The 26,161-nt window shown below is 35.2% G+C and overlaps 2 protein-coding genes across 16 annotated transcripts; one reads left to right on the top strand and one right to left on the bottom strand.

Moving 5' to 3' along the window:
- Positions 1-2,977: 2,977 nt before the first annotated feature.
- On the bottom strand, positions 2,978-21,105 carry LOC131938047 (threonylcarbamoyladenosine tRNA methylthiotransferase). Of its 7 annotated transcripts, none has more exons than XM_059295903.1 (15): positions 21,083-21,105; positions 9,682-9,899; positions 9,435-9,536; positions 9,075-9,238; positions 8,581-8,647; positions 8,344-8,464; positions 7,841-7,944; positions 7,021-7,187; positions 5,889-6,034; positions 5,547-5,607; positions 5,101-5,220; positions 4,906-4,968; positions 3,777-3,860; positions 3,185-3,361; positions 2,978-3,090 (listed from the first exon to the last, which is right to left on the bottom strand). In XM_059295903.1, the coding sequence occupies exons 2-15, from the start codon at positions 9,893-9,895 to the stop codon at positions 2,992-2,994; spliced, it is 1,689 nt and encodes a 562-aa protein (XP_059151886.1). In that variant the 5' UTR covers positions 9,896-9,899; positions 21,083-21,105; the 3' UTR covers positions 2,978-2,991. The 7 variants fall into 7 exon arrangements, with proteins under 7 accessions (XP_059151886.1, XP_059151884.1, XP_059151880.1 ...); XM_059295901.1 differs by lacking the exon at positions 21,083-21,105 and adding an exon at positions 20,894-20,915; XM_059295897.1 differs by lacking the exon at positions 21,083-21,105 and adding an exon at positions 17,705-17,817.
- LOC131938048 (uncharacterized) lies at positions 14,431-24,945 on the top strand. Of its 9 annotated transcripts, none has more exons than XM_059295912.1 (4): positions 14,431-14,448; positions 21,267-21,418; positions 22,348-22,522; positions 23,162-24,945. In XM_059295912.1, exons 2-4 carry the CDS (start codon positions 21,313-21,315, stop codon positions 23,496-23,498), a joined length of 618 nt encoding a protein of 205 aa, XP_059151895.1. In that variant the 5' UTR covers positions 14,431-14,448; positions 21,267-21,312; the 3' UTR covers positions 23,499-24,945. The 9 variants fall into 9 exon arrangements, with proteins under 9 accessions (XP_059151895.1, XP_059151889.1, XP_059151894.1 ...); XM_059295906.1 differs by lacking the exon at positions 14,431-14,448 and adding an exon at positions 14,541-14,618; XM_059295911.1 differs by lacking the exon at positions 14,431-14,448 and adding an exon at positions 14,676-14,771.
- Positions 24,946-26,161: the final 1,216 nt, after the last annotated feature.

Genomic DNA, 26,161 nt, shown 5'->3' with positions numbered 1-26,161 from the left:
ACTTACCTCTGCACACCCACCAGTAAGCAAATATGTTTTTTAATCACAGACTTGCTAGAGTGATGTATTAATCACAAGGCTTTTTATCAGCTGTGACATAACCTATCTGTCTTAGGCTACAATTGAATGTACTATTTATTACTATTATTTCAAATACCAAATAGTTGGCTAAATCAATTAATCAAGTTGTTGATTATTTTAGAAAAATCTAGTCTTAGCAAACAGTAGTCATGTCATAGTCTCAGAAATAGATATTATAAAATATTTTTGAAGCCACTAAATACTGGTTTAAAAAATTGTGTATGAATTTTTTCTATTTTCTTTAATCTATTTGACAATGTCATATGTGCAATCTTTTTAATATATCAAAAAACTTTACGTTTAGAAATATGCATAGCTTTGCTTTTGGTTGTTAAAAAATTGTGGTGCTACTACAATAAGACTTCTTTTCTTTTTGAGTACCAAACTCTTGATACCTTTGTTTAATTTACTATTGATTTACCAGTATATCTGAGTTTAGTGTATTCAGAGGTGAAAGACATAACTAATCTGTGTTGTCATAGTTTACGATTTCAATTAAAATTAGTGTCGTCACATAGGAGATAGCGCTGCTAAGATGAAAGGGCATTGTTTAGTACTTTTCACTTTATACAAAGACTTAGCAACTATAATATCTTTAGTTTAGTGTGAGACAAACCTTTTACTTGATGTGTATCATAGCATTAAATTTAACAATGCGACTTCAAAAAGCTCAGAATTCTTTTCATTCCTCATGTATATAAAGTACAATTTTTAAACTCTCATTGTTTTTTGCTGTATATAAGCTTTCCTAAGTCTGTGTACTTTTAGCTGTATTTGATCATTGTGAGGAAATAGTTTAAGCTAATGATTAGTAGTAATTAACTTTTTTACTTGTAAATAAAAAAAAATAGTTAAGAGAACAACATATATGTTGAGTATTTAGTATTGCTAAAAGTAGTTCGTTTTCAGAGGTTGTTGTCACCAGTTTTGCTAAAGTTAAATTTCTATAAGGCAATTGTCATCTGGTCCAAAAAGATTCTTTTTAATGCTAAAAAAAATTGTAGGCAGTATTTTTGTTTGTTAAAGAACAATTTTTTTTTTGTTTTTGTTTTTTGCTAATTTATTGAAGAGCTGTTAATTATTGTAATGAATATTGAAAATCTTAATTTAAAACTTTTACTGTTATAATTTCATCAAAATTCAGCTTCAAAGGCAAAGACTGTCCTATATGTTTTTCTGAAATTTAATGGACATGATGTAATTACAATTCAAATATATTACAAGCAACCATTTAAAAAAAAAAACTTGCATACCAGTCTGTAAATAATGTTCCATAGATAGAACACCATTTTTTATGGTGGATAAAATTCTTAGTGGGTTTTTTATGCAACAATTTTTTCTACAAATTTGTGTTTCTATATTTTTCATTCAATACTTTGTAAATTATAGCTAAGAGTTGAAAAAGAAAACGTTTCATTTTACAAATATACTCTGTTGATGTTCTGAGTAATTTTTTTTATTGCAAGGATACTTGTTCCATACTTGACAGTAAATATTTCTTAACAGTTTACCACCTATAACTCTTGTATTTATTCATAGTTATAACACAATCTTAACTATATATTGACTGTAATTTATTTATAGTATTACTAATTTTTTTTCTACTATTTGAACAAATTGCAGCTTTATGTCCCTGTAGGACAGGGTACCCACATGTGTGTACTTACTGAGAGTTGGGTGTAATCGGGAAAACTTTATAAACTTTATGCTGGATACACTGTGTGAGAGAGGTCACTAACACTGTGTGGGCATGGAGGTGGTGTTGCACTGGATTTTTTTTTTTTTTTATACCTTGTTGAAAAATCCATACATGGCATGCAGATCAACCAGTACAAAGTTTTGATCCACTCACCCTTACCTATGTAGAGTTGATACTTATGCAAAGTTTTTAAATTTGACCAACCCTTCTCTCCCAAGGTGTAAACCTGATTTTATGGGTGGCTTCTGTTTTATCTTGTGGTACTTTTATTCAATTTAACCCTCTGACAACTATCCCTTGTTAACTCTTTGACATCTACCCACAAAAAAAAAAAACCCAGAAAATTATACCTCACCTACTTAGTGAGCTTAGCATTGAACCCAGTGTTTTAAAAAAAAAATGTAACATTGTCTATGAAATTACTTCTGTTTAGTTATAACTACCACCGTGATCGATAAAGCTTTACTACTGTTAAAATTTTACTACACACTTCTTGCCACCTAACACTAGAAAACTGTGTTTAGGATTTTTTTTTTAAAGTTCAAACGTTATTCTATCATAAATACCCTTGCTCAATAAGTGACATTTTAGTTTTAAAACTTAGTATTTGGCATGCCTATTTTTTGAAATGTGATTAAAAAAAATTTCTATTGTATAAAAAATGTGTTGTAAACCTACTAGGGTTCTAATGCCACTTGTGTTACGCCTTGTGATCAATGCATGATGATTTTCTTTCACTTGTATTGTATTGCTACACTCTCCACACCACTTTGTCAATTTTGGTGTTTCTGCTCAGTCAAGTAGTAATTGATAGATTTAGTTCGTCATTCTTTTTTACCGTATGATTGTACAAGAAAGTTCACTCTCTGTGATAGTGGTTTTTTTATTAGACAATTCAGCATTGTTTCATTGCAATTACAAAAAGTTTTCAATAATGCAAGCCATTGTTTGTTCTTACTTTTTTGTTTTCTTTTTAATCTGGTTATGTGTATACACTCACTAAAAGAAATGTTGTTTTTGGCCACAGTAGACATAACCAAGTACAGACTTTTTATTTGAATGCCATTATTTACAATTTTTTTTCTCCAATGTCTGCACTGTGCATACTATTTTCATCTTGTTTTGAATGTAACTATAGCTCAACTAGCCTAAATTCTTGCTATATGCTCAATATACACAAACTGAAAAAAAAACTGGTAAAATAAACAATATCATTTATTGAACTTTCTATAAGCTTGAACAACTATGCTTATACTCAGCAGTGACACACCCACCCAAAACCATGGAAACCCTTGTGACTGTTTCTGGAACTGAAAAATGAAAAATTAGTTAACCAACTAGTTACTCATGTAAATTGAACTCCCCCCCCCCCCTCCCACACCTAAATGTGCTCCAAGGATTTACCTCAACTTTAGGGACGCCTGATGTTAAACCAGAGACTTGTCCTTTTGGCAGAGGCATGGGTATATGAGGTAGCTCTACTGCATCAAGTACAACCCCTTTCATGAAGTGCTTGCCAGTTTCAACTATTTTCACTCGCACTATTTTTCCCATTAGGTTCTCCTGCTTAGGAACCAACACCTGTTAAAATTTTAAGCAACAATGCTTTAGTATAAGCAGTTCATTTTCCTTCAAGTATAGTTCAGTTAGAAAAAAATTAGTTTTTTTAAGAAAGTAATTATGTTCTAATTTTATTTTTTCAAATACTAGTATTTCATTTTTAATGTAATAAGTTATTTCAACACTTTATAAAAAACATATGATTCTTAGAGTTGATCATTCAGCAAAACAAACTTTAGGTAGCAATGTGATATGAAAGAATTATGTTTTAATTATGTTTTACCAGTAATATTTTTCTACACAGAATAAGAGGCTAATGAAGTTTAAGGGTCAAATGTAAATCTAACAATTTATTAAGCTAGGGGAACTATGGTTATTTAGAGAAAATGTAAGTAAAAGATAATAAACATTGATAAAAAAAAATTCAAAATATGACCTGGTGGTAGGATTTGTTGTGGCCAACATAATATTGCTGGTCATGTGAGATTTCAGTCACTAAAACATCTTCCAGGTCTCCAAGCTGACACATAAAATAAAAAACAGGGGAAATTTTGTTAAGTTTCAGTTATATGGTAAGTAACATCAATTAGTTACCCTTCTGTTGTTCTATACTTCAGAACTAATCTGTTTTAAAAAATAGTATTTTTCCTGTAACAGCCTCACAAATATAATCTTTCAACACTTACACCAAAGCACAGAAGGTGAAACAGAAGAAATAGATCATTTTATTTAGATTGCTGGGCCAAGGATCAGATGAAAACCATAGAATAAAATGTTTCAGCACAGTACCAGGGTGACTTCACGTTCATATTTAATGTAGGTTACATATTTAATACTTGGATAAACTCGTCTTAAAGACCTCAAATCTTTTATGTATTTAGGTGGTCACTGGGACTTTTATTTTTTCCCAAAACTGATGTACAATTTAAAAATCATACATGATAAATCTTGGATTAATGATCCCAAACTTCATGTTGCAGTATAAATTACAAACAATTAATGCCTTTAGTTAGTTATAAAATCCAAGACCAGCTAATAGCCTTGATTGTAATTTGTTTTAGGAATAATTCTGTTTCTGTATAACAACTATGCCAGTTAAAAGTACTAATATTTATTTTGAGCTAACAGACTCCAAAGGTTTGTGAAATTGAAAAAAAAACCATCCAAAATGTTTGAACAAATGTTTAAAAACTGGAACACTGATTTCCTATAATAAAAAAAATTCTGCTGGAGTCTCAAAATTGTGAAATTACTGAGAGAATCCTACAAGTAGGCGGGCTTGAGGTGGCTAATGTATTGATTTGAAATATTTTATTAATGGAAACATAAACAAAGATGTTGAAGCTAGTTTACCTTGTGAGTGAAAGGGTGGTATGACTGAAAGAGCTCAGATACAGCTTTAGTGATTTGAAATATTTTACTAATGGAAACATAAACAAAGATGTTGAAGCTAGTTTACCTTGTGAGTGAAAGGGTGGTATGACTGAAAGAGCTCAGATACAGCTTTAGTGATTTGAAATATTTTACTAATGGAAACATAAACAAAGATGTTGAAGCTAGTTTACCTTGTGAGTGAAAGGGTGGTATGACTGAAAGAGCTCAGATACAGCTTTAGTGCGCTTTTTTACCTACAAGAAAGATACAATCAAACAAAGAAAAGCATAATTAGTTGGATACAACCTATGAATGTTTTATTTTGCTAAAATTCACAAGTCCGTGCAGTAAAGTGACACCTATTTAAGGATAAGTTAACCACTTGCCTCATCTGCTGGTATTCTCTGCATTTTAAAAGCTGGAGTTCCGGGTCGAGGAAAAAACTGATTGATGAAGAGACTGGCAAATTTGTAATGACTGACTAGTGCCAGTGTTTCAGCAAAATCCTAAAAGACATGGAAAATAGTTTGTAAAATGGTGAACATATATATATTTAGACAAAAGCATCTGGACCAGGTTTGTTGTGACAACATCACATCTCAAATCAACCTCACACTGCAACATTGTTTTAATATAACATAGTAAGCAATAACTCTTGCACTCATTCAGCTGCTACACAATGCTCTGCACATTATTTTAGCTGCACATCTTTACTATTATTCATATTCCTCTTGAAATGTAATACTAGAATCACACTAACTTTTTTTTTCAATTTGTATCAACATTAACAAATTATATAAAATTAACAAATTTCTATCAATGTTTAATTTACCTCATCAGTCTCTGTTGGGAAACCACATATTAAATCTGTAGCAATGTTAACATCTGGAACTCTTTGAAACAAAAGTTAAAATTTTTATATTTTCAAATTAGTTAGTATAAGTAATGCAACTTTATAAAGAGCAAGTGCAGATAAAAAGTTGTATGAGTAAACTGTAATTTAAAAAACATTATTGATGAACAGACATAATGATAATTAATATCAAGAGTTTATGATGTAATAGTTCTCATATTTAAATTTAAAGCGACCAAATAAATGATTAAATAACTTCTCGTTAATTTTATATATATATTTTAGCTACTTTTTGCAGATATAGAGGTACTTGTACTCTACCTCTCTCTTAGAAAATCTACAACATGCTTAAAGTCTGCAACACAGTACTCTCTTCTCATTTCCATCAAGACACTATCTGATGCTGACTGAACTGGTACGTGAAGAAATGAATAAACCCTAGGGTGGGATAAAATCACAGCCATCTCCTGAAAGAGACAGAGCACTTAGGTTGAGAAGATGTGATGTATTAAGATTTCATTAAAGCAATATTAGTATATATTAAAATATTTCACGAAAGTTCTTTTAAAAAGTCAACAAAATAAAATTGAACATCAATACCCAAACTAAAAAGCAGCAGTTATAAGCAGATCATAGGTTTCAACCCTTTAAGACCATAATGACTCCCCAAGCATTCAATAGTATTTTCTCGATTTAATTAGTTGTTTACTAAATTCAAGTTTTAAACCTAAGTCATGGTATCACTAGAGTGGCCATTTTTCTTGTGTTTACTTCTTGTCGTCTTTCCATTTGGCCGATTTTGTATTTTATAGATTTTTTTTTTTGTAAAACCACTGGAAAAAAGGCATTTCTAACAGTGCAAAACCCCATTTAAAGTTATAAAATTAACCAAAATTAAAGTATTTATTCTAATGCTAACCTAATCCATGATTTTGGTTGAAAAATTGATGTACTTTAGTGTTCTATGAATAAGAACACATAAAAAAGATACTTTTATAATTAATGTTCTCGACAGCAGTATATTTTGTTCGAGACAAAAGCTACTATTTGTTTTTTAAAACTAAGTAATTATCTTTCTTCAATATATAAAAAATTACTTAAAAGTGATATAAGTATGTAGGGCATTCAATTACAATTAATTAATATTAGAAATGTGTGGGTTTTAAATACATAATAAAAGAAAAGAGTAATTTTGCTGCATAGGTACTAATAGAAATTGATGGGAAAAGGATAATTTTGGTTAACATGAAAAATTATTCGTCTTAAAGAGTTAAAAACAAAATTGTTTGCTTCCTTCTCACCCACATATTTGTAAAATACTATAATAATATACATAAAATTCCTTAAGTTTTAAAGTAATAAAATAACTTTTTTTTATTTTCTGAGAAATGCAGTATTGGTAAAAAAAACAACATTAAAACCAAGTATAACAAGGCTATGAATGGAATGTTACCTCTAAGTGTTCCAGTATATAAGGAGGGTTTGTCATTCCTAATCTCATCATGGCACCTTCTGGGATCACTTCCACTAGTTTCCATAGCAACTGTGGTAAACTAACACCAATGTCACGGCCATATGCTCCTAAGTCCTCAGACGTCAACCACAGTTCTACCACACCCTCTACAGAAAATACAAAGAACTTAATAAGACCTTTATCCTCAATATAACCTTACTAGACTCTTTTTAAAAAAGCAGTTTTAATTGTTTACATTTGTTGTTTGACACTGAATTAACCATGCATGCAGTTGTCAGCTAGAGCAACTTGAGGGCTGTAGTTTACTGCCATGTGTATCCATAAGGCACTGTTTCCTAAACAGTGTGCTAGAGATTATAATCTTAAGAACTTGTTAAACCTGTGGCAAAGGAATATCCACAGTGATTTCTAGTAGAAACTTATTCTGCAAGCATTTTGACATAACAATGAATATGAACTAATTTCTATTATTAATGTGACTTCAAAATAATGGACTGTTTCTTTTGTTTCAACAATGAAATTGATAATGGAAAAAAATTGTTTTATGTAATTGGCTCATTTTTCTTACTGGACAAAGTTTTGGTAATTTTAAAAATGTCATTATAATTTGCTAAATACATATTATGTAAGACCTTGTAGCTTAAACCCAGTGGAGAAATGCCAAAGTACCACCTTGCAGGTTATGGTATCAGTAGAAAAGGTTTTTCAAAACTAAAGGTTTGTTAAGCTACTTTTGCTGAACACTATCAGCCATTTTCAACTTACTGTAAAATCTCATGAACAAAGCCAACAAACAAACCTGAAAATGATTGTTTAGCCCTCTCAACAATCTCCTCTGGAGGGTAACTACCAAGATCCCCTCTTGCATGTTTTGTTTTACAATATGTGCACTGATTTAGACATCTGTGGAAGTTGGTAAAAAAATTTTATATTTGAACTGCAACAAACTTAATTCTGTCTCTAACATTTAGTCATCAATAAGCTATTATATAAGTTAACTCATTATTTTTAGAAAACATTTCTTAAGTTAATGAAAGTAATCCATTACAAATGTAACATTTTGTAATGGCAAATTAAATTATATTTAATTAGCAGTTATTGTAATAGTAGACAGTAAGTTAAAAAAATAATTCTATAAACCAATGTTACTTAAGAGCCTGATTAGGTTAAAAGTTTTGAATGAAAACTAAAAAGACAACATGAAACAAAAATTAAGAATAAAAAAGAAAATGATGTATTACAACGTATAGGGAAGTAACTTTAAGATTTTTTTCCCCTCTTGACTTTTCAAATGCCACTTACCCTGTGTTGATAGCAATGATCTCAATAAGTGGGTTTTTTCTGATTTTGGGAAGACTGAGTGATGCACCGCCAGACTTCCTGCCTGAAGTTTTTTTCTGTCCAAGTAGTCGAACAGAATTGCCTGTAACACGCAATAAGCAATTCGATAACATTTGTTCTGCTGCTGACAATGCTCCACTATTAAGAAAAAACTTTTTAAAGGAATAATCAGCCAATACTTTACAACCCTGGACTCACCTTTCAGTGTCTCCTCCACAACTTCAACAACCCTGTCTATCTGCTGAACACCAACAACACTCAGTCCCTAAAGGAAATTCAATTAATATTTTATAATCACATTTATTGTTACATTAAGATAAAAAAAAAAATTTAAGAGATTTTAAATACAATTTAAAATAAATGAATCACCCTAATTGCAGATGAAGCAGAAATGTCTGCCTTTTATAGATACAATAAATAAAGGAACATGTAAAACCAACATAGTATACAGCCTTCAGTTATTTCCCCTTGCCCATTATATTTTAGGCACCAAAACCTAGTTTTAAAATGGTCTTTAGTTAACAAATTTTAATCTAAGAAATTCTGCAATTTTTTTTATTTATTTTTTTGATAAATCATTTTATTGTTATTTGTTATTTTTAAATAAATTACAATAAACAGAGAAAAAACTAAAACTTCATCAAAAGTAGCCTAAAAATATTTTAACACTGACAAACAGAGTATTTTGGCACCTGCATATAATCTGACTTCTGCTGACCCTGAGGCACACACCCTGCTAGGACTAACAATTTATTTTTTGCTTTAGCATCTTGAATGAAGTTTCTAAAATGATCCTCTGCTGGATTTTTCACTGTGCAGCTATTTAACAACCACAAATCAGCTTTTTCTTTATCATCTGAGAACACAATTTAAATCTCTGTGTAAATCATTTTTAAGAAACTCTTAATAAACGGTGTGTACATTAAATGACCTAATCTACCAACAGCTCACTGCTTTTCAGATATGTCAATGATTTTCAAAAAACCAAATGTAAAGTTAATAGAAGGTGCATTATCTCAATGTGATCAATATACTTAGATGCCATTTCTTACCTGTTATTTGGTATCCATAGGCTGCCAACTGACCAGCCATGTATTCACTGTCTGAATTGTTATGTGAGCAGCCCCATGTCTTTAAATAAATAGACTGTGTACCTGCAATAAATATATTATTATAAGCAGATTTACACCAGTCATAGACATCCAACTTAATATCTACAATAATGGACAAACTGTGAATAATTGGAAATTTTAAGTTTTTTAAAATAATTTTTTCTGAGACTAGCTATTTATAGATTACCAGGGACATAGCTATCTCTTTGTTCGTTATCCCCCACAGCATTCTCATCACACGGAGATTCATTGTTATTTGAGCCTTTTAGCTGTGTTCTTGTAGAACGTGGATGTGGAACTATATGTTCTCTTAACAGACGACTTTCTCCACTTGATAAAGCAATGTCTTCTATATCTTCTATGTCTTGGTCACATGCTTTCAGTGAATTTTGTGAAGGCATTTTTCTGAAAGACAGAAAATGTATATTAACTTTTATAAATATAACTTAAAATGGTAAAAAAACAAATCTATATTGAAATGTACTGTAAGAAGTCATGGGCTAAAAGTAAATGTATATTAATACCTTGCCAGAGTAAAGGCTAAAAAGGTTAATATCAAGTTGGCCAAAAATTCAAAGAATAATAATATCACATTTAATGAGTGATTTTTTAAATGATTAATGCAAAACAGTTATTGAAAAAAATCATCTTCTAATGAGTTCTTGATCTAGATCAGCCTAGATTAAGTTAACTTAAGATGTAATTAGATGTCAATTAGTAATGTTACACACGCACAATTAATAAATAGATCTAGATTAGATCTATATCTAGATGAGAATGTGAATCTCTTTAGTAAAACTAGTCTAGTATGCTATAGGCTAATTTAATAGTATAGAAAGACTACTATAGACTATAAAGTTTTCTCATGTGCATTAATTGCTACAGTAGTAAACTCACTAAACTGCTAATATCTCGAGGCTTTTAAATTAATGTAAATACTAATAAATAACCTAGGCTTATAGACTAGAATGCTTTACTAGATATGCTATAACTATACTATGAACCCTCAACCCCTGAAGACCTGCCCAAAGCACAACTGCTTGACCGCACGGTACAGATAACTTTGTAAGAAAAATAAGGCTAGGCTAAATAGGAACACTGATCCCATAAAAGGATAATTTGAGCCCATTACACAGCATTTTAAAATTTAATGGTGAGCCTATTTAATTTTGGCCCATTGCGCATCTATTAATTTTTTTAATTATGTCATTGCATTTTGCATATTCAGCTGGCTAGACTAATGCTGAGGGAAGAAGCTTCTTCCAAATAGTCAATTGTAGCTTAAATTAACTGTGCTTGTTACATTACAAAAACATATTATTTTTAGGCTCTATTTCAAAATAACATAACTGTGTAATAGTCAGTGTGAAGTAGTAAGATCTAGTAGAATTGTATTTAATTTAACATAGGGCCTATAGACATGTTACTGTAGAATCTCAATCTAGCTGCCTAGCACTTGACTGTCGTTAGTTAATGGTTATTCTATAATAATACTGCCTAATCTAATTAATCTAATAGTATAGTAAAGTGGTAATTTATCGTTTTAGGTACATAAAATCGTCCGCGACTAGTAATGTGAAAAACAGGTGACTCCCTAAATTGTAATAATTATTTCACATTTTGAGGAGGATTTAGATCTATGTTTTGAAAAATACATAAATGTTTCCTTGTTTCATTTATGTGCCTGTTTTTAAACAACTGAATTAAAACTTTTTAGTAATAAATGAAGACTAGCGATGTTTCCAACAGATGCAACCATGCTTATTTACTATAGCAGCCATCTTGTTTACTTTTTTTATAGTAAACTTATAGCGCAAGATTCAGGGGAAGCCACTCTAACTTACAGATGGCTGCTTTTTATATAGCAAATCCTGCTTGCAAACACTGCTGTTTAAAGTGAATTTCTTGCCTATATTGATGTATTTAGCCATTGATTTAGGTTTATTATTCATTTATCTATAATATTTGACACAAATATAACACAATATAGTAAGATATACTTCTATTAAATTAAAGCCTTGACGATGAGGTAACTTTATCGTACATTACTAGCCACAGGCGATTTTACATACCTAAAGCCTAAAACTATAGTATAGATTACCAGTAAAGTATAGTATTATTAGTTAGTTAGCCTATAGTAATAGTTTAGTTAAGTTTCAGTAGAGCCAGAATGAGAATAAAAACATCTACTCAGTACTCCCTCTAATCACTGACTAACAAAGTAACAACTAACTACTCTAACTCTAGCTGAGTTGCTGATGATTATTGATACAGACAGTACAGTAAAAAAACAGCATTGATACTGAAATTTAGTGTTTACTGAATACTAATTACTAGTGATCAATACTGAGTTAGACAGTAGTGAGTAGATCAGCAGAGTGTAGTGAGTGTGTAGTGTGTAGATCTCTGTACTCAAGTGTACTCAGTGGTGAGTACAGTACAGAACAGTGTGTGTACAGTGTACTGGTTGAACTAGATCTAGATTCTAGATCTAGATCTAGATCTACATCATAGGAGTACATGACGATCGTGTCAACTACTAATTTAATTTACTACTAAGTAGTAATCTAGATCTAGAATCTAGATCTAGATTCCAGATGTATAGAAAATGAAAAAGAATAAGACAGACACCTTTCTTTTGTAAATAAAGCCGAAATGCACGATTTGTAAGGTCACACTAATAACCGTAACAAGAAAAACAAACAGAAATCTAGATCTAATAAACAAAAACGTTTCTAACAACAAGCTATTAGTTCTAGGCCTACATATTACTACAATTGAATTATGCGTTAAAAAAATTAATACAATTGTCTTTCGATAGGCCCCTATATAATAATTACACTCCCAATATTAATATAAGTAAAAAAAGTGTGGGTCGCTATATTATGCCTTGAATTCCCCTTTAAATTGAATGAGCAACTCACGCTTTTCTTTATAATTGTTTAGATAGGCCTAGTGCCGTTTGTGTCAAAAATTGCGGTACGGTTGTTTTTTGTTGTTTTTATTTATTTTTTGACGTTCTATTATCTATACCTCACCCTATCGTCACATAATCGTCACAAACAGTAAGACCCTTTTTATGTCACATACATCGCATATTATCGGGTTGACCTAGGTCTAGATGTGAAGTTTGAGAAAGAAATCGCTTCGGTTGTTAGTGAAATTTCGTTCGCAAGTTTCGAACCATGATCTAGTAAAAAGACAATAGAATGACAGAGGAATGACGTTTTTACTCCAAGTTGCAATTTTAACAACCAACATTAACAGAATATTTTTTTTTTATTTAACAGTATGCAAGAGGTAGGCCTGTGCATTCAAACGGCAGTACGTGTTCGCAGTGTTCCTTTCAGACTTTTTTCTCCGGGGGGGGGGGGGACGACACTTGATATTTTCGGGGGGACGCGGACAACATTTTCGGGGGGGGGGGGCGGACACTGGTAAAAGTATATGTTTCCTATATAAATTCCATTTCGTTCGGGCGCCCACCCCCCCCCCCCCCCCCGCGAAAAGATGCCTGGAAGAAACTGCGTGTTTGTGTTGAAGAACTCCGACGTGGTCTACAACTTATTTCAATAGAATGCGCACTATGACCGTAAATAATACTATTATTTACTGTCGCATTACGCATTATATTATTATTAATTATTATTATTATTATTATTATTAGGACTTCTTTTACAACGTATTTTTCCATTATTTAAAAATCCATATTTTATTTTCTGCATCAGCGTAAGGTTAGTATGGAGTGGGGGTAAAGACATTTAACCCAGAGGCGTAGCGACCCTTCCCGGCGACCGGGGACACACTTTCAATTTGGCGCCCCCCTCAGGACTAACCTTTCAATTTGCCACCCCCCCCCCCCCCCTTTCAAACTTTCCATTTGCACTCCCCCTCGAACTTTCAATTTGCACCCCCCCCCCCCCCCCATATATTTTTTTATATTTATAATGCAAAACTGCAGCTAAAATGAGATTTTAATTTGTTTTTCCAACCCATTTTGGCGCCCCTTAAGGTCGGCGCCCGGGGACATATGTACCCCCCCCCCTTCGCTACGCCTCTGATTTAGCCCTCAATAAATCAAGTATTATTATACTTTTAAAATATTTAATTTAATTTTCTCGAGACATGTACGTGCCCTTAATCACCGTCACATTCCAGGGGGTTGAGGGAGGGTTCCAGATTTTGGTGACGATGTGTGGGGGAGAGGGAGGGGATGTTCTGAAGGTGAAAAGAAGGATTTTTGCGTTTTAAGAAGTGAAGCTACAAAACGAATTTTTATCGTTATTTCGCGTTTTAAACAATACTTTGTGTAAATTGTAATAAAAATTGATTCAAGTAGGCCTACTCAACGCTCAACGAACTCAGTAGATATATAGCAAAAGATCACTGCTTTTTAAAAAAAACTTCAAATCTGAAGTGGGTGGTAGGCTAAGCCTCGAGAGTTGTAATGCTCTAACACTCAACACGTGTGAGCAGAACTACCGCTAACAGAGCAATAAAGACTAAATATTTTAATCCTGATGCTTATAATTTACTCAATAAACATTTATAAACATAACTGTATTTAACACAACTGCAACCAGTTGCGGAGGTTGGTCATGGCGGGGGGGGGGGGGTCCAATTTTTCCCAAATAGACTATATGCTTATATATGTGTGTGTCCTATAAACATGAGTGCGTGTGTGTGTGTATCCTATATACATGAGTGCATGTGTGTGATTAGGTGGGGATTAGGGAGGCGCCAAGATTATTTAAGTTTTCAAATGAATGCGCAGTTGCAAAAAAATTTGGAAACTGCTGCTGTAAAAATACAAGTTTTCAAGCATATAAACTGGACTTGTATGGAAATATTCGGGATCAATGGGGGGTCTTTAAAAAAAAAAGACGAGACACGCTTTAAAACACAGCTGGCGTTCACCTGTAACATCAATCCCAGGGGACAAAAACAGATTAACGTAAGTTTGATCCAAAAAACTATGTTGAAGGTATTAGCAATAAAGTCATCGATCGCACGATCGTGATACATAAATACACAGGTAAAGAGAAGAGCGTGTAGACAAACAGGTAAGAGGAGAGACATTCAAGAACAGGTAGACAGGTAGGCGGTGATTGGGACAAAAGGAAGGTAACAAACTTAAGAATTTACGTAGTCATAAGGGTACTTTTCCGTTAGTAATAGTAACTGTGGAACATTACCCTTTGTCAAGCTTTATATCGTTAGCCATAACCTAGTCCTACTGGTTAAAACAACTTTAATGGGTTTACGGTAGGCTACCTGGTGAGTGAGGTAAAAATAATAATTACTGAGATTACTTCATTTAATATTATATATGACAATTCTCAATCAAATGCGTGTCTTACTTGCTGTCCTTCTTCGTTAGCAAGTTTGCACTTAAAGTTGAATTACGTACGAAACTAGACTAAACTTAAAAGCTTTAGCCTATATTATTTTTATTCGCGTTTTGTAAGATTGTGTGAATTAGATAATTATAACCACGGTAAACATTTGTTATGCCTCTGTGGCCTGCTACATTGTGAAAATTTCAAAATAGAACTGGGAACGGTTACAATTTTTAATTTACCATTGAGTGCCACGTTGCTAAGGAGTATTGATAGAACATCGCAACTGGCGGTAACTATCGGCAAAACGACGGCGACCTGTGACCAAGTCTACAGATGTGAACTCGTTATCTTTTCAATTTCAAACTCACTCATGGATTAAGTTAAAACTTGAATTAAAGTCGAAAATAAGAAAAACAGTCCTATATCAGTTAGCTAAACTGCACCATAGTACTGTGCAATGTTATATGCCTGCACATTATTAAAATGATGAATTCGTGCATTTATATATATTAAAAAAAACAATTCTCAAACTGATTTTATAATGGGTCACCCATTTTTTTGACGTCCACGATGAAGACGAGAGGTTATGAAAAAGTCGATTTTTGCTGATATTTTTTGCTGGGAGGTGGGGCGGTCTTGATATTTTATTGAAGCATCTTATATCAAGTTAGTGCGTTGGTATTTTTTTTTAAACACAATTTCACTGGTAGGCCTATGTAACCCTTTATCATAAAGTTTTTGTGCGCTTGTAGTCTAATCATCCACAGCCAGTATAATATTAATAGGCGTAATCATGTTATCAATAACCCCATCAGTTGAAACGTGACCGGGGGAATCGCCATAGGCAGTGAAATCAAAATACAATTAACGTGAAAAGAAATAATTTAGACGCGGTGTTCCAAAGTCATCATACTGAAATGTCCTACCACACGGCCCTACTGCACCAGTTAAATAACCGCATTGGCTTCAGACTCAGAGGTGCCCACACGGGCGAGCCTCCACCCCCCGCCACCCCACTACAGTTCCGCCACTGCCTTCAACGTAGCCTGAGACGACGTTTCGAGCAGGCCTAATTTACGAGCACTCTGTGAGACAGATAGTTATGTTGCTACACACTCGTCCATATGTCTGGCACCAATCCATCCACACCTCCCATTACACCCCCTTCTCTCCAGACCTTCCTGAACCGCAGGTGGATCCAAAAACCGAATGTGCACGTAAATCATCGGTGAACGCGCGTAAGGTAAAGTTGAAACGTTCACAAATATTTACCAAAACACCACAACTGTTTAGGTAATGAGATTGATTATGCATGCACGGCTAAGCTCATTTTCGTTTTAATTAAATAAGGGTGAATTTAGAGTTGAAAAGTATGTCTTTTTTAATTGGAGGAGTTAGAGAAATCGACTGATTTCTTACTACAGTCTTAATAATTATCTGTTCATATCATGGAACCGAAAGTTTTGCAAACAATAAACACATGTTTTTATAATGATTGTGCCTTTTCAAGACAGTATAGTTGAAAAGCTCTTTAATACTGATTGCAGGTACCCAATTACCTGGATTTTTAAAAAAATACGGATAGCCGACGCCTCAAAAGCTATACAGTGTAGATCTTGAACGATAGGGGCGGAACTCGCTCCATTGTTATTCTGTTAGGTCGTATTGTCTTAACCTTGAACAAATTCTATCCGTGTTACAATCAACGGGGTAATGGGGAGGGAAGATTCTTGACAACGCATGCGCAGTAAATCTGAGTTGTTGATTGCTGAATGTCTTCTCACTTTTGCGACTGATTTTCACTGAGATGTAGGTCTAAAGGTGGGGGAAAATACCGTCCCAACTACACTATTACGTCTTCGTTCTGTCAAGCGTTTTATGATACCTCGCTTATTCGAACGCAGAACGCGCTGAAGTAAGTTTTATTCCGTTTATTAGATGTGCCTTTATGAGAACTTTTTTATTTGCTTACAATACATCTTGAGTGCGCGCTTCGATAAAACTATGGAACAGATTTACTATTTGCATAAATATTAAAGACATTCTTCTAATTCCAAGTCAGTGACACAGCTGCGTTCGGTTCTAGCTTAAATACCTACTACAGTTTTCGTTGAAATAATGTTGGTTGTTAACGGTATTAGGAATAAAAGTGGTAATATTGGTACCGTATGAATTGATATAATAGTAAAATCAGTGAAATGCTGGTATTCAACCGGTAAGAGGGTCTGCGCCGCTTCTTTACCGGGAATATAGATTCTAGTATAGCTTTACTAGAGGTAATAATATCATTAAGGTCTGATGACTAAGGGTCAATTCAATGCCCAAAGTTTACAGCCTTATTAGAATAATAATGGGTTTTACCAGGTCCGATGACCTCTTGTCTCTGGCAAGGGTTTACGGCCGGTGAATAAAATAGCAGGTCCGATGACTACGGGTCAACTCAATGCCCGCAGTTTACGGCCTGTAGTAAAATAGAATGATGCTGTGTATAATATAATATCTACTGCTCCGTGGCTGACACACGTGCAGGATAAAAGTAGTACAAAAGGTAACTGAAATATCTACTCAACTGCCACGTGGAATTACGTCACAGGCAGGAATAGTTTAGGTCAAATAAGTATTTAAATGCCCTGTGTGCTAAGACACGGACAGTGTAAAGTTTAGTTACGTAGATCAGGTAAGTTATCAACTGTCACATGGACTAAGCCACGAACAGGGTAACAGTGTACAGTAACAGTATGTAAGCAATAATGCATAACAGCAAGATAATATATATGATATTTATTGAAACTAGTTTTACAATGCTAATCAACTATGCATATGAAAATTGGTAAAGTAAACGTAAGAAATAATTAAGTAAAACCAAACCCAAAAAACACGTGGAGGTCGGGCCGACGGCCCCAACGCCGCGTGCGACACCACCAGCTGAGCTCAGTCCTGGAAGAGTGCGAGAATCCTTTGTTGCATCCCCTTATATGCATTAAAACATTGGCGGTGTGTCACGTGGACAATCTAGCCAATCAGAGAGGGGCCTGTGAGGGGGACGAAATATAAGAATGTACGTCAACTTAGTTGTAGAGGGGGGGGGAGTAATAGAGCAGGTAGAGGGTGGTGTAAGAAAAACATGGAGCTAGGCCTAAACGGTTTTACCGTCACACCCCCTTTCCTCGCTAAAATTTCGTGGTAACGCAATTTTTAGCGGACCAGAAATAAAACAATATCTTTTTATGTGCCTTTCAAAGTATGGTTAAACAAAAAAAGTAAATGTACATTGTCTTTAGACGAAAAGTGAATAACATTGAAACATAGGCCATTGACATGAAAAATGTGTATACAGTTGCCATGATAGGCGAGTACAACATCAATTACAACATTGTGATATGCCATAAAAGGGCATAGTAAACAAACATTTTGTTGTGGATGTAAAGTGTAATAAGACAACAGTGAATAATGACATTTTTTTCAGTATAAGTTTACATTGTATTCAGGAAATTAACTAACGCTAAGTTCTGTTTTAGAAGTATGACAACCAGGTACGCAGTAATTGACTGTGCTGTTAGTTGGGGACGATAAGTCTGATTCGGTCCGCAAGGGCGAGAACCAGTTTTTGGTGCTAAGGGTGATAATTGTAACTTGCTCTGTTGATTATCTACCCCTTGTATAGCTGCGACAGGTAATTCAGGACCGAGAGCGATCCTCCTCTTGTCGGCGAATTTTTTTCCATTAGCGAGGGGCTGGTGAGGTTTAGTATGTAGACCTATGGTGGGTAGAACCATGGGGCCGATAAGGTTGACAGTGGTTGGTTTGTTGTTTTGTCTCCTGGGCTCTTGACGTGCTGTGTAATTAAGGTCGACTGGAGCATCCGGTGCTGTGTTTATTGATGATTCAGTCGGGGCAGGGGAAGTAATTTTAACGAAGTCGCTTTTATGGCTCAGTGTAGCATCATGAGTGTTATCTTCTGCCTGTGGCAGGGTTGGTGTGTAGGGAGTAGCGGGTGTTGGTTTAGGTCCTAATATGGTCATGTTTTTCAGCTGCTCAAGCATTGCCTGCTCGGCCATCTTTAAGCGTGATTCCGTTTCGGTCCTTCTATTTATACGTCCCTTCCAAATAATAATTCTTTCAGCTATTGACACGCTGGTATTTTCTAAAACTTCGTCTTCTTGTTTTTCGATTGATTTGATACTATCCCATTCCGATCTTTCAAAATTATTGAAATTGATCTCGATAGCCACTTTAATTGCTTGTAATTTAATTTCTTCCTCCCACTGTGGCTCATTTAATCTTTCTTCCTCGTCTAATCTTCTACGTCCGTCTTCTTCCTGCAAGTCCGCTAAGTCCTCTATGTATCTTTGTCTAACAAATGCACTGAGTGCCGCCCCTTCGTAGCCATAGTCAATGGCGTACCTGATAAGGGCGGGGATGCTAGTGGAGCCACTCATTATGCAGCCTGGCTAGGACGTTGACACTGGTAACGTGACACGCGTGTGCTCAAGCCGTGTACCGGGTTACGCCTAACAATAAACTAACTAGAAGAAAAGTATTCGACAGACTAACAGAAGTAGGCCTATTCTACAAATAATAGACTACTAAGTTAACTACAAGAATTGGAGACCAGTTTTAAAATTAAAACTAAAGGAATCAATGTAGTAAGTCAGAGTCAAAATCTAAAACTTGACACTTAGCTACAATTCCAGTGGTCTTGCCCTTCTTGTGCAGCCGTCAGTTGTACAGAATACTTCTTGAGCAGGTAGCAATAACACACAGAAATATTTTTTCCAAAAATTCAAAGTAAACAATAGCAGTAAAATTCAAATAGATATGTGAAACAGCAGGATTTATTCAATTACGAGTGGCTAACTCGTGTCTAGTATTTAGTTTGACGAGCCCCCATGTTAACGGTATTAGATAAATGTAGTAATATTATTACCGTGTTAATTGTAATAATCAGTAAAATGCTGGTATTCAACCGGTAAGAGGGTCTGTGCCGCTTCTTTACCGGGAATATAGTAAAATTAAATGTAATTTTCAGTATGTATTCAACTGTCACGTGCACTAAGTCACGGACAGGGTAAAGTAATAATAAGTTTGAGCAGCTAATGCAGTAATATTAATAAGTATAATAAGTGAACTTAATAGTGGCAAGCTGAAGGTCTGATGCCTACGCTACAATTCAATGTGCGCAGTTTACAGCCTTAAAGTAATAACAACCTGGTCCGATGACCTCTTGACTCTGGCAAGGGTTTACGGCCGGTGTATAAAATACAATATCAGGTCCGATGACTACGGGTCAACTCAATGCCCGCAGTTTACGGCCTGTAGTAAAATACAAATAACTATAAGTTACTTAAAAACACAAAGTTACTGCAATAGTACAATTTAATTTATTATACTTTTAAAACTTAAACATACGAATCATACTTATTTATATGTATTACAAACCATACAGTTATTATAGAATGAATGAAGTAAATAACACAAAACCATGCACGTAGGAGTAGGGCCGACGGCCCAAACGCCGCGTGCGACACCACCAGCTGAGCTCAGTCCTGGAAGAGTGCGAGAATCCTTTGTTGCATCCCCTTATATGCATTAAAACATTGGCGGTGTGTCACGTGGACAATCTAGCCAATCAGAGAGGGGCCTGTGAGGGGGACGAAATATAAGAATGTACGTCAACTTAGTTGTAGAGGGGGGGGGGGAGTAATAGAGCAGGTAGAGGGTGGTGTAAGAAAAACATGGAGCTAGGCCTAAACGGTTTTACCGTCACATTGGTTGGACTTCAATTCTAATTGTCCTATAAGCATTAAAACCAATACAATATACATAATCTTTTGGACAATTATATTGCCTACCACCTTGTCTTCTAAAGACACAGTAGACATATAAAAAGACAATAGTAGCCTATCAGTATTAGTGTTTAGGCCTATCATTGCTGAATATGGATTGATTCTTTTGCCACACTTTGTCATGATTTTCAGTTGTTAAGACACAATACCCGATCATAACTAGATCTATATCCTAAGGCACATTACGTTAACTTGATGGCCACAATACCACCTCATAATTTCTTCCTATATCGCATTACATACGCTTGTTGCACATAGATCACAGTGACCCGCCTAATGACTTAACACCACGCCGTAGCCTACAATCTTAGGTCTAATAAACACCTCCCGACACACAAGCACACGTATTCACACACACACATGTAATCACTAACACACACACACACACACACACACATACCTTAAGGATTTCGAGACCTGGCCTCAACCCGCCTCTCCATACAATGCTCCCCCACCTCTGCTGTACCGCATACCTATAACACATTGCAATCCCCCCCCTCCCCTCCCCTCTTCGTTCTACAGCCGACATCATCCCATCACTAAGCTTACATGCAAAGCTCGTTAATGCTCTCGCTCTGTCACAGGCCGAAAGTTCATTGATTGTTGACCTCATCACCAGTCTGTCGGACCATGGCCGTCATTAAGTTCACGTGTAACAACACCATGGCTAACGGGACGCTGCAACTGGTCATCAACTTACCGGAACAACCCGCGGGGGCCAATTCCACAACTGTACGTAAGTATAACATTTATTGCTTGTTTTTACTAGGGCACTCGGGGAGGGGGTGCACCTCTTTACTGCTTACTTTTACTGGAGGAGGTAGGGGCAAAAAAAACATAGTCTTACAGTACATGGACGATCTCTAAATTACGAAACTATCGACGAAATTACAGATGTTGTGATAGTATAACGTATTCCGATCGTGTACTCTTGCGTTTAAGTTTAAAGTTTTGAAAACAAAACAAAGTCGAGGGTGTCTTTTGTTTTGATTGAGCTAAATCGTAGTTAGCCTATTCATAGTGTCCCCGAGTTCACTGAAGTCCGTGAGTTTATCCATCTTTGATGACCGGAGTCAGGGAATGTAAAGGCGACCGTGCTTGATGCTGACCACTCAACACATGTGCATGCCGAGGCAAAAAAAAAAGTTTTTCTTTATCTGCCCTTCAAACAGCCAGTCTTGAAAGTGTACCAAACGTTTTATAAGAACACGCTCATTTATTTAAAGACTGTCTTATTTAACTGTTTTCGTAGATACCTTAGTACTCTTACTCTCGATGGTTACCCGATCTCTTCGACAACCAGGGCCGACGCTATTTATAAGGCGAACTAGGCGGTCGCCTAGGGCGCTGTCCGTAGGGGGGGGGGGGGCGCAAAAAATGTGAAATCGCAATTATTAAAAAGTACCTAGGTCTAATTATTTATAACTTTGATTAGATTACATTTACTATATACAAAGGCGTAGCGATTCATTTAGGTTTCCAAGACGAACTATCAACTTTCTTCGGGGTTTCGGGGGGGGGGGGCTTTTTAATAAACTTTAAACGTTGCCTAGGGCGCTAAATAACCTAGCGCCGGCACTGTCGACAACTCACATGATATAATTGTATTTATTTGTAACAATCTAAGTTGATGAAAAAAGTTCTAAAAACGTATTTTTTAAATAGAAGATTCTATGGGCGCCATGCGGTTCACCATAGCAGTGGTCTTGGTGTACGGAGTTGGTGTGATTGGTTTGTTGGGAATTTCTGCTAGAAGAAACCGGAGGCTTGAGTTAATGGACAAAGAAGTCAACAAATTCATCAAAAGTAAACTTTCTAAATACGAGGAAAGAAATAACAGGTAGGGAAATATTTAACTAGATTTTTATTTTTTACATCTTTATTTACGGCTAAATTGTTGGCCTAACAGTAACAGTATTTATTGACTTTGACATTATATGGCATGGCACGTTTATCCTCTCGGTATTTAGTTGATACTTCGCAGAAATATTACTTTTCTTTACAATTTAAAAAAAAAGGATTTAGTAGGTACACATTACTTATAATGTTTGGAGGATACATTTGGCGTCGGCGGATTAAGATGAGGCTTCTTTGGCTTAAGCCCCCGATGTCTAGCTATTCAAGATATAAAGAGTCCTTCTGATCAGTATTTTTCGAACTTTTTTCTCCGGGGTAGGGGCACTTGAAACTTTTGGACGAGTGGAGGGGAGGCGGGGCGGACTAAATTTTCCGGTAGAGAGGTGGCGGACACTGGGGTGGATGTGTTTTGAGAGCCTTAAAGAGACACTGCTTGTGATTATTTGCAGATAATTTTCTACTTGGCAATACTTGGCATCTTGCATAAGCTTTATCTATCCTGGTAGCAATACATAGACACAGCAAAATAAAGACTCAATAATCTAGTCAATATTTAAATGTTCATGGCATTAAATATCTCAACATTTCATAATACCATGTGTTAATTATTTCATCTTTATAGGAAATCCAAAAAGACCGTATCAAAGCTTATATCTTCATTACATTCAATCATACAAACTGATGAAACCGGAAGTCGTACCATGCCCAAACTTAAACTTCCGTTTTCCAACAAGCTACGGCCACTACTGGGCAGGGCCAATTCATGGTCAGAAACAACGTCTCGAGTCCCAGACACCAGGCCGTCTTTGGCTGTTGGCCCAGCGAAGAGCTGCCTGAAAGAAACTGTAGAAATACATCCGTGTATTCCACTCTGTCAGACTGGCCCGAATGTAGTGTTACATTCTCGAGATGCTAGCAGTGATTATAGAATAGTGGAGGAGCTGGAAAGTGGAGAGTAGAGAGTATTGCAAGTTAGAGAGTGGAGAAATTTTGAGAATAAAGAAATAGATAGCGATTATATTATATATTTATATAGAGACTGTACATTGAAAAGTTCGATCATCTTACTAGCGTAAGGACAATATAATGTTGGCACAAATAGAGAATGTACATTTAAAAAGTCGAAACAGCTTGTGTGTGGACAATGGCAGTTGGTACAAAAAGAGACTGGACTGTTGAAAAGTTGAAATAGCTAGCCTAGTTTGTAAACATTATAAAAAAAATTAGTACAATACTTCAATACGCTAGAGACTGGACGATTGAAACGTTGGTACAGTTGTAGTGTGGGAAATTAAAAACTTGGCACATGTATATATTAGAAATAGTAATTAGAATATAATAAGTTCTGTAAACGGAACAATTAAACAGTTGATATAGTTTAAGTAAAAACTATAAATGTGGTACTTGCAAAATGTGTACTTGCAAATAAAAAAAAATTATAATGACGACAGAAAATTCGGTAATATTGTTAAACAAGCTACTAGACAATTGGGGAAATTGCTTATTTGTTGTGTAAGTGTAAGCTTGAAAACAGGAGAGGACTAGGGACTAGAATGCGTTTATAATTATACATTAGGATAAATAAATATTAATATGGTGTCTTTAACTTTAATACTTTGTGAGCCCATGAGCTGGCATTGGAGTGGCTGTACCCAACTTGTGTAGTGTTGCTTGTTTAGTGAACCTACACATCGCTTATTTTAAGTGCACCATAGTCTGCATCATTTTTATAGCATACCAAAGTAGCCAACCTATATCTTTGTTTTTAAAAAGTTTTAATCATTGCCCCATGTGTTCCTTTCTCTTTTCACGACAAATTACTTTACCGGATTACACATTATACTGGAGAGTAAAAAAATAAAATAAATGATTACCTTTATTTAACATTTTATTAATATACAGTACACAGTGTAGTACATGGGCAGTGCGCACATGTAATTAATGTTAACTGTAATCAATACATTAATTAAGCACGAATTTTATTTTTATTATTGTTTAACTTAAGACATTTTAGTTTTTATTTATACTGCTAGCTTAATTAAATTAATTAGAAGCTGAGAAATATTTTTTTTTCAGTTTTTTAATCAGGCTGATAACAAAAAGTTTTAGTAAATGGGAGACAACACCAGGACAAAAGAATAGAAACAACAAAATGATATTTAATGACAGATCAGTATGAACATTACAGGGACCCCCCCCCCCCTCCCACGGTCGCCCCTGCTTCTGGCCATCGGTAGACACAATGTCAACCTTTGACCTCGCAGCTGACAATGTAGCACAGTAAACTAAGCAGTCAAAAGAAACCGAGTTGCACACCCTATTTTAGTCTAGCTCTTATGCGATTTTACTTTCTCCATTTAATTACTATGTATACAATTGATGTTCATGTCTTTGAAACTGTGTAAAACTTCCAAATAAATTATTATTACTATTTTAAATGTTTAAAATAAAATAAATTAAAAAAAAAACTCTGGGAGGACTGCTATAGATATAGATCTAGATGTTTGAAAGGGAAGAATGTTTGATTTGATGTGTCTCATTTTACTCAACATAACATTCCGGTCAGTGTTTCTATCCTACTTACTTTGAGTACCCATGAGTTGCACCACGACTGTAAATCACTATAGATACAAGCAGTGGCGTACCACAGACAGAGTTTCTTCCAGGCATCCCTTCCGGGGGTGGGTGGGCTTTGCCCCCTTCCCACCCGAACGAAATAAAATTTATATAATTTATATAAAAAATATATACTTTTAACAGTGTCCGCCCCCCCCCCCCCCCCCGAAGAAAGTCTACCGCCCCCCCCCCCCCCCCCCCACGGAGAAAAAAGTCTGGAAGAAACACTGACCACAGAAATACGAGTTATACCATTCCCCCCCCTAGATGTTTACTCATAGCAGAGGCGTAGTAAAGGGAGGGCGAGTGGGGCGGCCTCGGGCGCCGACCCTAAGGGGGCGCCAAACTGGGTAGGACAAAAACTAAAAACCTCATTATGAGCTACATTACTCAATGATGCACAGTCAAAGTTCAGGAAATAGTTTATTACCTATCCCTCCTGGTTGATTTAACTGCTATCTGCGCCCCCCCCCACCACCAAAAAGGGTGCGGGGGCGCTTTTTTGCCTACGAGAGTAACTATATTTTTATACACGAAAGGGGGCGGGCGGAAGTTTGATAGCTCGCCCCGTCGCCGGAATGAGTCGCTACGCCTCTGACTCGTAGGCCCGTAATTATATACTAAATTCCTTATTACTGTCTGGAGCCATTTGTACACAATTGCGTGTAGCGCAGACGATCGGACGTTCACCGTCTCATCGCTGATAGAAATTACCAGCTAACTACAACAACAAAAAATACCTACTACTATTACATTTTAGATCATGACTTATAAATTAGGTTACATTTTTTACCCAGTGATCGCAAGAGGTATGAAATAAAGGGAATTAAGCAATGCAAAAATATTGAATCAATGATTTATTAGTTATGAAACTTGAGTTTTCTAAAACAAAAATTACTGTCTGTATGCCTTTCCTGAAACTAAATAAGACATAGATCTAGCACCATGGTTGCTTTCCTTTTAATCTGTTATTAAAACTAAAATCTAAACAGGAGAATCAAAAAAA

The sequence above is a fragment of the Physella acuta genome, unplaced genomic scaffold, assembly GCF_028476545.2.
Source record: "Physella acuta isolate Inbredline_101_S28 unplaced genomic scaffold, ASM2847654v3 ptg000230l, whole genome shotgun sequence".
Taxonomy (NCBI): Eukaryota; Metazoa; Mollusca; class Gastropoda; family Physidae; genus Physella; species Physella acuta.
The sequence above is the reverse complement of the archived record's forward strand: the minus strand, read 5'-3'. Positions and strand labels throughout refer to the sequence as shown.

Bases quoted from the DNA above. Each gene is read 5' to 3' on its own strand.
- LOC131938047 (XM_059295897.1), bottom strand. From the start codon at position 17,817: ATGCATATAAGGGGATGCAACAAAGGATTCTCGCACTCTTCCAGGACT. The intron at 7,945-8,343 runs GTAAGTGGCATT...CAACTTCCACAG, and splicing joins ATCATTGCTATCAACACAGG to ATGTCTAAATCAGTGCACAT. The intron at 5,221-5,546 runs GTAAATTAAACA...CATGTCTTTTAG, and splicing joins TCCCAACAGAGACTGATGAG to GATTTTGCTGAAACACTGGC.
- LOC131938048 (XM_059295912.1), top strand. From the start codon at position 21,313: ATGGCCGTCATTAAGTTCACGTGTAACAACACCATGGCTAACGGGACG. The intron at 21,419-22,347 runs GTAAGTATAACA...TTTTTTAAATAG, and splicing joins GGCCAATTCCACAACTGTAC to AAGATTCTATGGGCGCCATG. The intron at 22,523-23,161 runs GTAGGGAAATAT...TCATCTTTATAG, and splicing joins TACGAGGAAAGAAATAACAG to GAAATCCAAAAAGACCGTAT.